This window comes from Penicillium verrucosum (genome assembly GCF_028828655.1).
Source record: "Penicillium verrucosum strain IBT 35672 chromosome Unknown utg000001l_segment0_segment0, whole genome shotgun sequence".
Lineage (NCBI taxonomy): Eukaryota > Fungi > Ascomycota > Eurotiomycetes > Eurotiales > Aspergillaceae > Penicillium > Penicillium verrucosum.
In genome coordinates, this window is record NW_026643210.1 from 14,769,693 (window position 1) to 14,784,135 (window position 14,443).

Genomic DNA, 14,443 nt, shown 5'->3' on the forward strand with positions numbered 1-14,443 from the left:
GTCAAATCGGTGATTTATCACACCTACATGTATTTATTACACTATAGCGTTGGGGTTTCAACATCATCATCGAATACCATATCTTGTCTTATTTCATTTCATTTTGATCATCCTCGTCATCTCACAAAGGGTATCTGAAATGTCATCGTAGAAAATCAGAAATAGAAGAGAAAAAAAGGCCCAGCTCTCTACCGGCGCATCTCAAGCTTCTTCCTCGTCTCCCTCTTCGCACTCTCAACCCACTCCTCATATGCCTTCCCCTCAGGATCCTTCTCCTTAACCCCAACAACCCCCTTCATAACCTCCCCAATAAACCCAACGAAATTACACCGTCTGAGCGTATTCTCCCACTGCCACGCAGCCCTCTTCCCTCTCCTCCCTCTCAAGCGTCTCCACATCCCCAATATCCCTCGCTCTCTCCCTCGGATCCCTCACAACAGCCATAAGATTAAAATGCGTTTCCTCAGGCGGGTACCGCGCAATCCGCCTCTGCAAAACCTCAATAACCTTCTCAGGGAACTCCCCAGTCCCACACTCCCCATGGCTAATAGGATACGGCTGCAGCCCATCAAGCTCATACAGCGTACCATTGACAGGCGTATAGGCAATGAAGTGGTAAACGTCCGCGCCCTTCTCATCATCCTGCGGACGGGCCGTCTCATCCGCAAACGGACTCGACCGCGCAAAACTATTGTGCGCGCTCCGGATGGCTTCCGAGTTCGAGAGCGCTTCGCCGCGAAGCTCAGGCGGGAATCCCGTCGTGAATTCTTTGAAGGAGCGCAGCTCTTCGCCCAGCTCAATTGCTGGCTGCGAGGCGGGTGGGTTGTCGTGGTTGAGGATTACGGAGAGGATGGCTTGTGTTCCGCAGGCGTTTTGGATTGTCTGGCTGGCGAAGAAAAGGTTGTTGTCTGTGGCGGTTTGGTCGTAGGTTCCGTCGATGGGGGCTTCGGCGCGTGCGCCGGATGCTTCGCGTGTCCATTTGAAGAGGAAGATTACGCCGTAGACTGGGCTGTTTGAGAGGTTTGGAGTTAGCTTTGGTTGGGAGTGTTTTCTTGGGAGGTTTGGATGTGGTGGGATTGCGGGTTATGGGACGTCGGGTTTGCTTACCCTAGTGACCGTATTGTGTCTGGATCTAGGGAGATGAGCTCTTCGAACTGGGTGTTTTTTACTCCGAGTGTCTCGATCAGAGAGGTGAAGAGACCCTAGCTTGTGTTAGTATGCTGCTGCTTGGATAGATCATGGGTGTGGTGATGGTACCTCATCTGACTCGATGGTGCTCCAGCCACCTACATCAGCCATTTTGACTGTCTGTGATGGGATGCTGAGGGCGATTGAATGGAAGATGTTGAGTTGGAGGTTGGAGGTTGGAGGTTGCTTTCTTCCCCAAATAGGAATGCGGTTATGTCATTATCACGTGAAGTTAGATAGCCTCAAGTCACGTGTATCTCCACTATAAAGTAGACGGGGTCACTATCCTTTTCTACCAGATTGGGAAGAACATGCAAGACAGAATTATTGAACTGTGGCCGTATTAGAACTTAGGCAAAAGGAATGGAGTTTCCATGATCTTAAGGGCTCAATTCTCAATTAGAGCAAAGATGTACTCTGCAGAAAGCCAGTATACACAACAACATTCATAGATATCAACAAGAGCTATTAGTTATACTTGTTCCTCGACTTTTGAACAAACTTACTACTCAATACTAAGCCAATTAGCAGAATATCTTCGAAAAGGGAAATGAAAAGCAGAACCAGCAGTAAATTCCAGCAGCCAGCTCTCATGGGATGTTAATGAACAGAAAGGAAACGAAGGTAAACAGCCGGATATTCCCGATCTTCAAACCAAAAAGTCGCAGTAGCCACCGTTAGAATAAGACAGGCCCCATTTCCGGCATCTTAATCTGGTGTTGATGCTAAATATCTCGAGTTAGAGGTATGTTTTGGGCGATAAGAGGGAAAACGGGGGTCTTGTAGTAAGTGATACTCAAATACGGAGTAGATATTAAGTAACTATAGTTAGCACCCTTCTGAGGTTGGAAGTAGGCCTAAACTACCTATCATCCATTTATATTATGCGCACTATGCCAAGTCTATTAATGGCGGTTTGGCCGAGTGGTCTAAGGCGATTGAGTATGTTTCTCGTCATCAAAACAAATCCACCAAAACATTCACTAACAATTCCAACAGCTTGAATTAGAAATCAATTCCGTTCGCGGGCGCATGTTCGAACCATGCAGCCGTCGTTATGCATCTTTTTTTCCTTTAATTTTTTCGTAATTTCTTTTTAATTGATTTGCCAGTCGTAGTTTCTCTGAAAACTTTTATCAGTTGAGTATTCTGAGGAAAAAGAAAACATGGAATGAACGGATTGAATGCCAAGACAATAAATAGTTCAAGACGATGCAGTAACTCCAAACAGTGTTGGGAACCATTAAATATGGAAGCCTCCGGTGAAACATCCTGCGAAACATCCTGATTTTCCCTCCCTACTTTCAAATCTATAGCCTTGCAGCTCCTTATACCGATAGGACCCCCTTCAATCTCAAAGGAATATCTCGATCAATTCCGAAGAAAACATCCCGAGATCAAATACCTTCGGTTCCAATGGCAAGACTATTCGGGTATTCTCCGGGGACGGGTTATCCTTATAGATACAGCCATAGTCCAGATTGCTAACGGGAGCCCCCTTAAGGCCACCGGGATGGCACTGGGTATCTGTGTTGCAAATAAGTTAATTCCTATGGTCCCCTTCGACGGCTAGTACTGGATGACTCCGGACTAGTCAACGCTTCATCTAACAGCTAGCTAGGTAGTGCGTAGGTTATATACGCGTTGGACTGACTATACGGAGTCGGCTATGAATTCTGTCAACCGAGTTATATGTGTCCGCGCTATGCACTCAACGGAGTCTTACTCCGGGTATAGGAAGGCTAGGGCTTGACTTTCTTAGTATGGCTCGAGGTGGAATTCGTGGTAATAAAAGCTAGCCCAAGCATAGGAAAAATGGAGAAGTGTAGCGAAGGCTATGGCTTGTTCTCTATATCCGGCTTACGGGATCCGTGCTACCAGTATGTTGAGCAATATGTCGATCAGCTCCAGGCCTTAGGCGTGGACTTTCAGGCGGTACACACGGAAGGTCTTCGAGGGCAATACGAGTTCGCCTTAGGACCTCGGCCGCCCCTCGAAGCAGTGGACCAATTAGTGCTAGTACCTATGATAGCCACCTCAAAGACACCTTTGCTCGCCATGGCTACATGGTAACTATGTTCCCCAAGCCTATGGCTTCAGGACCTCTAGCGACGGGCCAGTATACGCACATTTCGCTATAACCTGCTAGCCCCGAGCTCGATAAGTCCTTCCTCGCGGGCATTCTCAAACGCCTTCTAGCCCTCTGCAGTTTCTGCCTATCATAAGACATCTCCTATGAACGATTGGTACTACTTGCAGGCGGCGGAAATACGGTTAGCTGGGGGACTGAATCTCGAGTTGCGCCAATCCGCAAGATCAAGCCGGGCCACTGGGAGATTCGAAATATCGATGCAATGGCCAATATGTATTGCACTCTCGCTGCCATCATTAGCGCTGGTCTTTGTGGTCTGGCTGGCCGTGAACCACTTTCATGGCCTGACATACATAACCCAGCAAACAAAGACGCTGGTCTAGGCGAGCCACTTGTACGCCTCCTCGGTGGAGAGAACCGGAAGTCAAATATTGTTTTTAGGAGGCCTCCCGCGTTACTACTATCAAAGCCCTAGTCTTTTAAACGCTCGCTAATGCAGGACTCACTTATTACACAGACCGATCGAAGAATATCCGATCACCCGTCGTTCAAGGACGGTGGCGCGACTGGAACGATGTGGGAAATTTCCTTCCTTAGCGCTATGAGCGGATGATCACATTATTCGGTTCAGTCCCTTAGGGTCGATGGTCAACAGTGGACGGATGATGTTTTTTAGTAAACATCTCGGAAGTAGTAGGTCATATTTTGCCTTCCGACAGCAACGATCAGGGAAAAGACGGTCAATACGATGCATATCACGCAGAAGAGAGGTTGATAGCATACTTCGTTGATCGCTATGTTTTCCTCCTACGTGATAACCTCCTAGGCTTAGAACTAGCGGAAAGGATTGAGTTGAAAGAGGATGAGCTTTAGGGATTCTTTTCAAGCACCGAAACATGACGCCAGCTCATGTCTCTCGGAAAGAGAAAGAAAGACCTGGAAAATGAGCATTTCGACGGGGACGAAAAGCTCGTCTGAAAACATACCGAAATCCGGGCACTGGAGTTGGAGCTCAAGTCTGTTAAAACAGCCCTGACCCAGCTAATTGCTAGCCCCTGGGCCAGAAAGCCAACTGGAGATTATAGATCAGCGACTACGCAAACATACTGATCTAATCGATATAGCCAAGGATCAACGACTACGCAAATATTCTATGGCTAAGGCTAAGGCGCTACCTTCATTAACCGAGGCGGTCATATTGATCAGTTGTCATCCTTGTCCGGACTGCATCATGTTTAAGGACGAAGTCAACAAGTTCTTTAAGTTCTTTAAGTTGTCTATACGATTGTTTGCGGTAGTTTGACGGCCTATGACCTTTCCAGATATTAACACAATTTTGATTATATCATTTCCGCTTCATAACTAAGAGCATAGTAGAGTTTTAGATATAAATCAAATATACTAAGGGCAAGGATTACAGCAGAAGAAAATATACAACGACGGCTGCATCATATATAACTTGTAACTAAATTCCATCAATACCTAATTCATAGGGGGTCACGTCCCCTAACATTAACTCGATTACCTTTTTAGATGACCTTGGCATGGCATAACGTTAGAGAATATATCTAGCAAAATATAACCCAACCAGGCAAATTTTGTTACTATGTGCGTTTTCTTTCTCTTTGTATAGCCATTCTGGCCCAAAAACTTCATCAAATGGCGGTTTGGCCGAGTGGTCTAAGGCGATTGAGTACGTTTCTCTTCAAAACAAATCCACCAAAACATTCACTAACAATTCCAACAGCTAGAAATCAATTCCGTTCGCGGGCGCATGTTCGAATCATGCAGCCGTCGTTGCATTCTTTTTTTTCTCTTTTTTTCCGCTTATCTTTTGCTAAACCGGGCTGGAAGTAGGATAAAGTCGAAAGAAATAGTATAATAACCTTCCTATTCGGTTGTTATAAGTGGTTGGTAGAACGTCTGTGTTTTGAGAGTATCCTTAAAACCCTTATAGAAAAATGTTTCCTACCTAGGTACATTATTTGCATCCATGTGTAATCTGATTGGGAATAAGAATACAATTAGTAGGAGCTTGACTGCCTCTTTCGTAGCTTTCAACATTATTACAGATTAATGCTAATCCTATTGTCCATTCAGATGATGTTATGCGTAACTTTTGTTTGATTCGACTATTTTGAGGGATATCTATTTTATCCCTACATACTGAAGAGTCCTAACCGAGGTATTATTGAATGCCTCGAATGTTTCAACCAAAAAGAAAATCAATGCTCCAGGCATCTCGTTATTTCATCAGTCTCGTAAAGCACTTAGAACTTAAGGACAGCCTTGCCCAAGTTCTTGCCGTGGAAGATGCCAATCAGGCCGTCAGCAGCGTTGTCAATGCCTTCGGTCTCATGGATGAGGACCTTGAATGAGCCATCCTTGATCCACTTCTGCACATTTTCCTGGTGCTCCTTAGCGTAAATATCACCCATGCCCTTATCACCGACGATGAAACCGCGCATCGTAATACGCTTGACGAGGACATTGTGGATGTTCTTGATGGGGTATGGTGCAGCGTTGTACTGGGAGATTAAACCGCAGACGACGATACGGCCGAAGTTGTTCAAAGCATCGAGGGCAGCCTCGAGGTGCTCTCCACCGACGTTCTCGTAGTAAATGTCAATGCCCTCGGGAGCGAGACGGGCAAGGGCATCGGCGGGCTTCTCGGTCTTATAGTTGAAACCGCCATCGAACTTAAGCGTCTTGGTGATATACTCGAGCTTCTCGTCCGAGCCGACGGATCCAATGACGCGCAGACCCTCGTGCTTAGCGAGCTGACCGACCAGCTGACCGACGGCTCCACTAGCAGCGGAGACGAAGATAGTCTCGCCCTTCTTAGGCTTACCGATCTCGTAAAGAGAAGAGTATGCGGTCAGACCGGGCATACCTAGGGGACCGAGGAAGACACGGATGTCCTCGAGGCCGAGAGGGTTTTCCAGCTTTTGGATGCGGACTAGGTCCTGCTCGCCGAGAGCGATGTACTCCTGAATTGAAACATGTCCAATGACGAGATCACCTTCCTTGTAACTGGCATTGTTGGAGCGTACGATCTTGCCGATGGTACGGCTGTCAATGGGCTTGTCGAGGGCGAAGGCGGGGGCGTATGACTTGGCCTCAGCGGAGCGCATGCGGCCACGCATGTAGGGGTCGAAGCTGGTGTAGAGAGACTGTAGGACGACACCATTGTCGGGAGCGGCAACGCTAGCATCGTAGGCGGCAGACTCGACGGCTAGGTGCTCCCCAGCAATGGGGTATGCCTGGGGAATCTTCTTGAATGTGAGGGTCTTGTTTGCAGACATTATGAAGGTATGTATGTGGTAGGAAGGATAAAGATAGGAATAGGAAATTGCCGACGTATTGTTGGGAGCTCTCTTTATATATGACGATTGAGCTGTTCATTAAAGCGGGGCTGTACCGAGGACCGAATGCAATTCTTTCTTTTTTTATTATTTCTTTGATTTATAATTATAAACCTGATGAATTTTGGAGAAGTTTCTCGAGATACTAGTGATATTCCAGTTGATGAGCTCCACTATCTACGGCTTCGGCTTTGATATGCATAATTTAGTATATGCTCTTGGTCCTAGTGCACTCAACAATTGTATGATGAACACATAACTGTGGCAACGGAACCAGCATTTTGTTCAAAAACAGTGGGGAACGGATGAATTCAAGACATCTGAGGCCGACGGAGACAGCCATTTTGGGTAGGAAAACCGTGACCCTCGGCAGACCAAAAAGGTGGAAAAATATTTGTTGATTAATATACAGCCCCGATGATACAATGATTGTTAAGCAACGGAGCAGTCGGCCGTTTTTGGATAAAGCGGGTATACTTATTTATTGTAAGTGTTCTGTTTTAAAAGACATTCGCACTCTTGGATTGGAAAAAAAATTATGCATTAAGTACATGAGTATGTAGTCATTGCCGGAATATGTACCAGCATACTGAACCATGAAAATGTGCGAAATTGAATATGTCCTAATCACGCCTGGGGATACCTTAAGCCTTGCCAGCAAGTGCACCAGCGGCCTTTTCAATAAAGTAGTGCTTGCCCTTGATCATCTTGACCATGAAGCTGAAAGCCACAATTCCGAAAACCTGACCCGTACCACCAGCTTCACCAACGGGTACAAGCATCATAATGTTGTCGCCCTGTTCATAGGTCTTGATGGCAGTGCCGCCTACAATGGCGGCTTTGAGGTTGGCAGCCGCCACATGCGCTTGCTCCACAGCCTTGAAACTGAGGCGCATTGAGTTGTTGGTGATATCGCCAGCAGCAAAGATAGGCAGAGTTGACCCGTCAGTCGACTGAACACGCATCTCTTTGTTCACTGTCACCCAGCCGTCCTTGTCCAGGAACTGAGCTGGAATGAAACTGTTGTTGGGGGTCGCACCGGTAGTGGGGATATAGAGGTCAGCCGAAATCTTGTCTCCGTCTTCCAAAGAGACTGTCCAGTTGGAACTATCGTCGGCCGGAGTCTCGACACCAACCACTCGCTTCGAGGTCACGACCTTGATCTTCTTCTGCTCTAGCATCCTGCGTGCGGCAGAGCTGGCGGATGACTTGAGCATCGGGAGCACGCGATCTGTTGCCGAGATAAGCGTGATGGAGACCTTGCCAGCATTGGCACTTTGTTCCACTGCTTCAGCAAGCTCGCCAGCCAACTCAACACCAATAGGACCTGCACCGCCAATCACAATCTCCTTCGCCCCCGCAATGTGTTCCTGTGCCGACTCGATCAGCTGCTCCATATCATTGTGGTTCGACTGCTTGAATGGAATGGATGTGCCGGTGAGCGAGCCCGTAGTGGCAGATGTAGTGCTGCCCGATGCGATAACGAGGTAATCATATGATAGGGTCTTGGGCTCGCCCTCATTTGGGGTCACGGAGACCGACTTGGCAGCTGTATCGATGGCAGTTGCAACTCCAGGAAGGAACTCGAACGCGTCGGGCCGGTAGCCTGCAAAGGCATCCTTGATTGGGAGAAAGTACTGCTCGGGGCGGAAGGCCTTGGGTTTGGCGACAATGCGTGGGGCGGCAATATTCCAGTAGAAGCTGGTTGAGGGGTTGATCAGCACAACCTTTGCATCAGGTACATCACGAAGCACAGAGTGAGCAATATGAAGGCCTGCAAATGAGCCTCCAATGACGACTATATCGATAGGTGCCATGATATAGAACCAGTGAAGTGAACAAGGGTGAGTTTGTTGTTTTGTTTTGGGGAGAACCTTGGAAGGGACGGGATGGGAAGTCTTATGTGACAAATTGGATTTGTTATCTGCGCGTACATGCAGGGTCAGCAATAGTCCTAAGATGTGTATATTGTCCGTTGTCAGCCCTCTGGCGCCAATTGAAAAAGAATGGTGTTTGTTAGTCAATTCTACCTAAATGCTGACCAACTTCATTTTTTCCAAAGTTGGCTGGCTTTTCAGTGATAATTTGCTTTGATTGGTTCACCTTCTCCAACGTTTCCAAAGCTTCCAAGGTTCTTGGGCTGAACCTTAGATTTGATGTGTTTGATGTGTTTGATTAGTTTGCTTCGTTTGAAGAACTGGTATGCTACCTATGCACATACACATACATGAAAGGAAGAAGTAGGAAGGCTTCAATAGTTATATGCTGGGCATTATATATATGTAGGACATCAACACTAGCTTGGCTCTCAGTAGAGCACCTTCCGACCAGCATTGACCAGGTGGATTCATGGTCGTACTCACATCAATAGGTTAGATTGATTGGAATGAAGTTCACCAGATCTTAGTGTCAAAGTACAATAGGTCTGAGGCCCATATTAAGAGCAGACAAAGTTATCAAGTTCGGATCATTTGGCGGATTTGCCGTGTTTGCCGTGTTTGCCACGATTGTTTGTTTCCCCCTATCTCTGGATGTTTATCTCTCGATAAGAGTCATGTGACCTCATAATTATTTTTGCGCTTCTCCTTGGAACGCCCCAGGTGCAATTTGCAACATTATCATCCTCCCATCCAATTTTTTTTTCCATTAGCATCATATCATGATGCTTGGAACAGTTCGCCGATTTGGCGTTTCACAAGCGTTGCGCGCTACTGCGCCTCGCTCAATCTCAGCACGATTGGCTACTCAGTTGCCAAAATGTCAAATTCCATCGGCCCTTTCATCTCTTGCTGCAACCAGATCGCTTCATTCCTCTTTCCCGAGGCTGTCTGCGGCTACTGCCGAGGCAATTGCTGAAGAGACCGAGCCTTCCAAGTCTGCGATACTTACAGAGTTTTCTGACCTGGCGACGGATAATCTCATTCACAACAAGATCATCAAGAACATCATTCAACCTGACCGGATGAACCTCAAGACTATGACTGAGGTGCAGTCTCTTACTCTCAACGAGATTGTCAAGGGCGATGATATGTAAGTTTTTATTGACAGATATGCCTTGATATTGATTGGTCCGCTAACCAGAGAAACTTTTTTTCAGCCTCGCCCAGGCCAAAACAGGAACCGGCAAGACGCTTGCTTTCCTTGTACCCACCCTTCAGAACATTTTGAATGACCCTAGTGTCGACGTATCCAAGGTCGGCCGCCGCTCAGCTAGAACTGGTCCTTCGGAAATCCGTGCCCTTATCATTTCCCCTACCCGCGAACTTGCGGAGCAGATCGCAGTTGAGGCTAGAAAGGTTGCATTTGGCACTGGTCTTGTTGTCCAGACCGCTGTTGGCGGAACCCAGAAGCGTGCTGGTCTTATCAAGATCCAACAGGAGGGATGCCATCTGCTTATCGGCACCCCGGGACGTCTCAAGGACATCCTCTCGGACCCTTGGACTGGTGTCTCTGCTCCCAAGTTGAACACTCTGATCCTCGATGAGGCAGACCGCCTTCTGGACCAGGGTTTCGCTCCTGATGTTGAAGAGATCCAATCATTGCTTCCCGACCCCACAAAGGTGGACCGCCAGACCCTCATGTTCTCCGCCACTGTTCCCAGAGAAGTTATGCAGATGGTTCGTCAGACCCTGAAGCCGGACTTCAAGCACGTCAATACCGTCCGTGAGGATGAAGTTCCCACCCACCACAGGGTGCCCCAGAAGCTTGTCTACACGCGCGGTCTTGAAAACAACCTGCCCGCCCTCCTCGAGCTCGCTCAGAACTGGCAATCGCGTCGGGACAACGGCGAGGAGCTGCGACCTTTCAAGGCCATCGCCTACTTTAACTCCACTGCTGAGACCAAGGTTGCTTCTGATGCTTTTAACAACTTAGCTCGCAATTCAGAATTCCGCCAGTCTTCTATGCGCAACATGAGACTGCTCGAGATTAACTCGCGTCTCACGCAGGCGCTCCGCACACGCAGCGCGGACAACTTCCGCAAGGCTCGCGAGGGCATCTTGTTCTCCTCGGACGTGACTGCGCGTGGTATGGATTTCCCGGATGTCACCCACATCGTCCAAATTGGTGTTCCTCGGGACCGTGAGACCTACATTCACCGTCTCGGCCGCACAGCTCGTGCTGGCAAGGAAGGTGAAGGTTGGCTGTTCATGCACAGAGCCGAACAAGATGTCTACAGGAAGCGCCTGGGCCGTCTCCCATTGCAGTTGGACGCCACTTTGGAATCCGCCGGTGCAGATCTTTCCCAGACCTTCTCTAATGACACATCAGTTGGCAAGATCGTTAACCAGGTTACCGAAGGTCTGGCCCAGTGTGACGGTGCTACCAAAGTCAAGTCCTACATGGGCCAACTTGGTACCACCACTGGAAACTTCAATAGCAAGAGAGAGGCCATTCAGGCAATCAACCAGTTGTTCACCGTGGGATACAACATGCAATCCCTCCCAGAGCTCAGCCCTAGATTGATGCAGCAAATGGGTCTCAACCGAATTGACGGTGTCAGTGCGGGTGACGGCAGCCGCCAGCGCCGCGAGGGCGGCTTCTCCCGCGGTGGTGACCGTGGAAGCCGTGGTGGCTTCTCTCGCGGTGGCGACCGTGGCGAGCGTGGTGGTTTCTCTCGCGGCGGTGACCGCGGCGGGTTCTCCCGTGGCGGTGACCGTGGCGAGCGCAGTGGCTTCTCCCGTGGGGGTGACCGCGGTGGTTTCTCCCGCGGTGGTGACCGTGGCAGCTTCACCCGTGGTGGTGACCGTGGTGACCGTGGTGAGCGCTCGTCTCGTCCTCGCCGCTCTTTCGATGAGTCCTCAGTGGACGACTCTTTCCGATTTTAAGTTTGAGTTGAAGCAGAGATCAACTCTTGCCAGCTACGCTGGCGATTATCAAAATACTTATAAGAGTATGTACCCTCCCTAGTCGGAATTCTGTCAAAGTGGAACTGCCCAAGTCCACGCTAATTTTTGCTAGCGTGGTGTATTGCATATACCATATAATACCAATTTGTACAACATAACAATCTCCAGGGCTATCAGCAATTGTGATATATCAATTTGATCTTTTACCTACAAGATCAGACCAATTTTCATTAAGATCAGAGTTTCCTATTTAGGACTATCCTATTGATCTTATTGATCTAAAATAAAAATAAATATAACTAGTCAACTAGTCAACTAGTCAACTAGGCCAAAAGATCATAACTAGGGATAATCGGAACCTCCGATTGTCACTGTAGCGGTTACCTAATTAGGTAGGTACCTGGGTATATATACTAGGCCCTGGATGTCAGGTGACAATCCCTAACAGGCGGCGGCCGTAAGGCTTGTTTTTACACTTGGCCTAGTCAGTGGACTCAAAACGGTGTAAATTGTACTGATGATCGAAATTGACCCTTGAACACTATTCTTACACTTCAAATTTCGCCATCATGGAACCTGCACAAACCCAACTAGCTCGTGCCTTGCCACCATTGAACCCGAACTTCGGAACGACAAATCCATCTATCCACAGTGATCGTGTCTCCCTCGCCTACATGCAACAGTGGGATTCATTTGTTCGTGATGCTTTCGACCTTTTCCAGCGGACACCCATTACGAGGTAGCTTCCCACGACGAAGATGAATTAGTCGTACCATTGTGAAGTAATTAATGCACTTTACTTCAAGAAGGCCGTGATACAATAGTCTATAAAGCACTAGCCAATGAGAGAGTTATGTGACGGTGCCTATAGTCGTGGGACTCGAAGTTGACCCATGAGGTTCCTCGCAGTGGCTCCATCGGATATTATATAGGATTCCTTTCTAGATACGAAGATCTGACCCTCACTGTTTTGTTGATTGTACAATACCTTCTAGTAATCTGCTATTATCCTATCCAGGATTCAATTTAATCTTGACACAATATCATTTCCTACCAAAACAGCATCATGATAAACAGGAGAAGACTTGGGTAACTGCCGCTTCTAACCAGATCCATTTTCGAGACATCTAAATCGTTTGAACATGGGACAAAAAGGAAACCTTATATCACACATCCCAAGTATATTGCAATATGCACGAAAAAATAGCAGTCACTCGTGAGTACAAAAAAAGAAAAACACCAAGGAGAAAAGAAACAAAGAGAAATGCACTTAATCACGAGCGATCATGTGCTCTCTGGCAGGACCAGTACCGATCCACTTGACAGGAACACCACCAATCTCACGCTCAATGAACTCGATATAAGCGCGAGCATTAGGAGGCAGATCCTCGTAACGTTGAACACCCATAGTGTTGGCCTTCCATCCAGGCAGAGTAACATACTCCACCTGAATCTTCTCGACAACATTAGGATCCGCAGGGAAAGTACCAGTAGTACGCTTTCCATCCGGCAGTATATAAGCAACACCAACCTTGATCTCATCAAAGTCATCAAGGATATCGAGCTTAGTCAAGTTCAGCGCGGTGTAGTGGTTGATAGCGTGAGAGTAGCGACACAGGACAAGATCCAACCAGCCACAGCGACGACGACGGCCAGTAGTCACGCCGAACTCCCGTCCAACCTGCTGCAGCTTCTCGCCGACTTCGTTGACCTGCTCGCTGGGGAAAGGTCCAGAGCCAACACGTGTCGTGTAAGCCTTCACCACTCCGATCACGGACTTGATGCTGGCCGGGTTCAAGGCAAGCGCTTGCACGGCTCCGCCCAGGCCGGTCGATGATGAGGTCACGTACGGGTATGTGCCGTGATCGAGGTCGAGCATGAGGGCGTTGGCTCCTTCGACCAGTGTGTTGGGGGAGTTCTTATGCTCTTGCAGGAACTCGAGCTGGTCGACGATGTGGGGCTTCAGGAGGTTGCGGTATTCCTAGAGATTGTTAGTGATGTGGTTTTTGATGTGGATGAGCAGGACTAGGATTTGTTCATTTCTGCTGTCGCGCCATGGGGATTTCTTATCGTTCCTTGGATGGAATTTTTAAAAAAGGGCCGGGTTTCATGCGTACCTTGAACCGTGCAATTTCCTCCTCGACATCGTATGCCAGATCTCCGAACCGGGTGCGGTATGAGGTGTCCAAAGTGCGCAGCTTGCGTTCGAAGGTGACCTCGTCCAGGATTTCACCGACGCGGACACCGCGGCGTGCGGCCTTGTCGCTGTAACAGGGGCCGATACCCTTGCCGGTGGTGCCGACCTTGCGGCCACCGAGACCCTTCTCCTCGAGACCGTCGACGACGGAGTGTAGGTCGAAGCAGACGTGTGCGCGGTCAGAGACGAAGATGCGCTGGGCGGAGCCCTTCAGGCCCTTGGCCTCGATAGCGGCCAGTTCATTGAAGAAGCTAGGGACGTGGAAAACGGTACCGGCGCCGATCAGGTTGACACATTTGGGCGAGACGAGGCCGGAGGGAAGAATGTGGAAGTCGTAGGTGACGTCCTCGTGGACAATCGTGTGACCGGCATCTGTATCCAATTGAAAATGGCCGGTTGGTCAGTCACTTGTCTATTTTTGGGACGGTCCATTTAAAAACTTCAACAATCCGGGGTAGAAGGGTTGCAAAGCGAGTTGAACGTACTGTGTCCACCGGCTGCACGGCAGCAAAGTGTCGCATCCTGCGACAACATGTCTGTGATCTTCCCCTTTCCTGTTCATACGTTAGCATGTCCAATGTCTCTATCGGGTCTCGTTCACGTCACCTTCATCTCCCCATTGGCCTCCTAGAACGATTGAAACCATGATTGCACGTTTGACAAAGTCACAAATTCCGACTGATGTACGATCAATTGCTTTGGATGGTGGGGTATGTTCGAAGGCAGAAGAGAATATGTCTGGAGCCGATAGCGG

General features: G+C 48.4%; 7 protein-coding genes across 7 annotated transcripts; 3 read left to right on the top strand and 4 right to left on the bottom strand.

Annotated features, from left to right (window-relative positions):
* Window positions 1-324: 324 nt before the first annotated feature.
* N7516_005450 (putative 26S proteasome-associated ubiquitin C-terminal hydrolase) lies at window positions 325-1,299 on the bottom strand (the record flags this gene model as incomplete). Its single annotated transcript, XM_057218170.1, has 3 exons — window positions 325-1,009; window positions 1,108-1,202; window positions 1,258-1,299. The coding sequence occupies 3 exons, from the start codon at window positions 1,297-1,299 to the stop codon at window positions 325-327; spliced, it is 822 nt and encodes a 273-aa protein (XP_057080053.1).
* A 1,138-nt stretch (window positions 1,300-2,437) lies between these two features.
* Window positions 2,438-2,761, top strand: N7516_005451 (glutamine synthetase; the record flags this gene model as incomplete). Its single annotated transcript, XM_057218171.1, has 2 exons — window positions 2,438-2,450; window positions 2,505-2,761. The coding sequence occupies 2 exons, from the start codon at window positions 2,438-2,440 to the stop codon at window positions 2,759-2,761; spliced, it is 270 nt and encodes an 89-aa protein (XP_057080054.1).
* Window positions 2,762-3,003: 242 nt separating this feature from the next.
* Window positions 3,004-3,893, top strand: N7516_005452 (glutamine synthetase; the record flags this gene model as incomplete). The annotated part of the gene is made up of 4 exons (XM_057218172.1): window positions 3,004-3,257; window positions 3,338-3,396; window positions 3,448-3,674; window positions 3,798-3,893. The coding sequence occupies 4 exons, from the start codon at window positions 3,004-3,006 to the stop codon at window positions 3,891-3,893; spliced, it is 636 nt and encodes a 211-aa protein (XP_057080055.1).
* Window positions 3,894-5,550: 1,657 nt separating this feature from the next.
* On the bottom strand, window positions 5,551-6,585 carry N7516_005453 (MDR family NADP-dependent oxidoreductase; the record flags this gene model as incomplete). Its single annotated transcript, XM_057218173.1, has 1 exon — window positions 5,551-6,585. One exon carries the CDS (start codon window positions 6,583-6,585, stop codon window positions 5,551-5,553), a length of 1,035 nt encoding a protein of 344 aa, XP_057080056.1.
* A 704-nt stretch (window positions 6,586-7,289) lies between these two features.
* Window positions 7,290-8,462, bottom strand: N7516_005454 (NAD(P)/FAD-dependent oxidoreductase; the record flags this gene model as incomplete). The annotated part of the gene is made up of 1 exon (XM_057218174.1): window positions 7,290-8,462. One exon carries the CDS (start codon window positions 8,460-8,462, stop codon window positions 7,290-7,292), a length of 1,173 nt encoding a protein of 390 aa, XP_057080057.1.
* An 842-nt stretch (window positions 8,463-9,304) lies between these two features.
* Window positions 9,305-11,471, top strand: helA (putative DEAD box RNA helicase HelA; the record flags this gene model as incomplete). Its single annotated transcript, XM_057218175.1, has 2 exons — window positions 9,305-9,675; window positions 9,743-11,471. The coding sequence occupies 2 exons, from the start codon at window positions 9,305-9,307 to the stop codon at window positions 11,469-11,471; spliced, it is 2,100 nt and encodes a 699-aa protein (XP_057080058.1).
* A 1,291-nt stretch (window positions 11,472-12,762) lies between these two features.
* On the bottom strand, window positions 12,763-14,368 carry adB (adenylosuccinate synthase ADE12; the record flags this gene model as incomplete). Its single annotated transcript, XM_057218176.1, has 4 exons — window positions 14,296-14,368; window positions 14,175-14,243; window positions 13,610-14,061; window positions 12,763-13,473 (listed from the first exon to the last, which is right to left on the bottom strand). The coding sequence occupies exons 1-4, from the start codon at window positions 14,333-14,335 to the stop codon at window positions 12,763-12,765; spliced, it is 1,272 nt and encodes a 423-aa protein (XP_057080059.1). The 5' UTR covers window positions 14,336-14,368.
* Window positions 14,369-14,443: the final 75 nt, after the last annotated feature.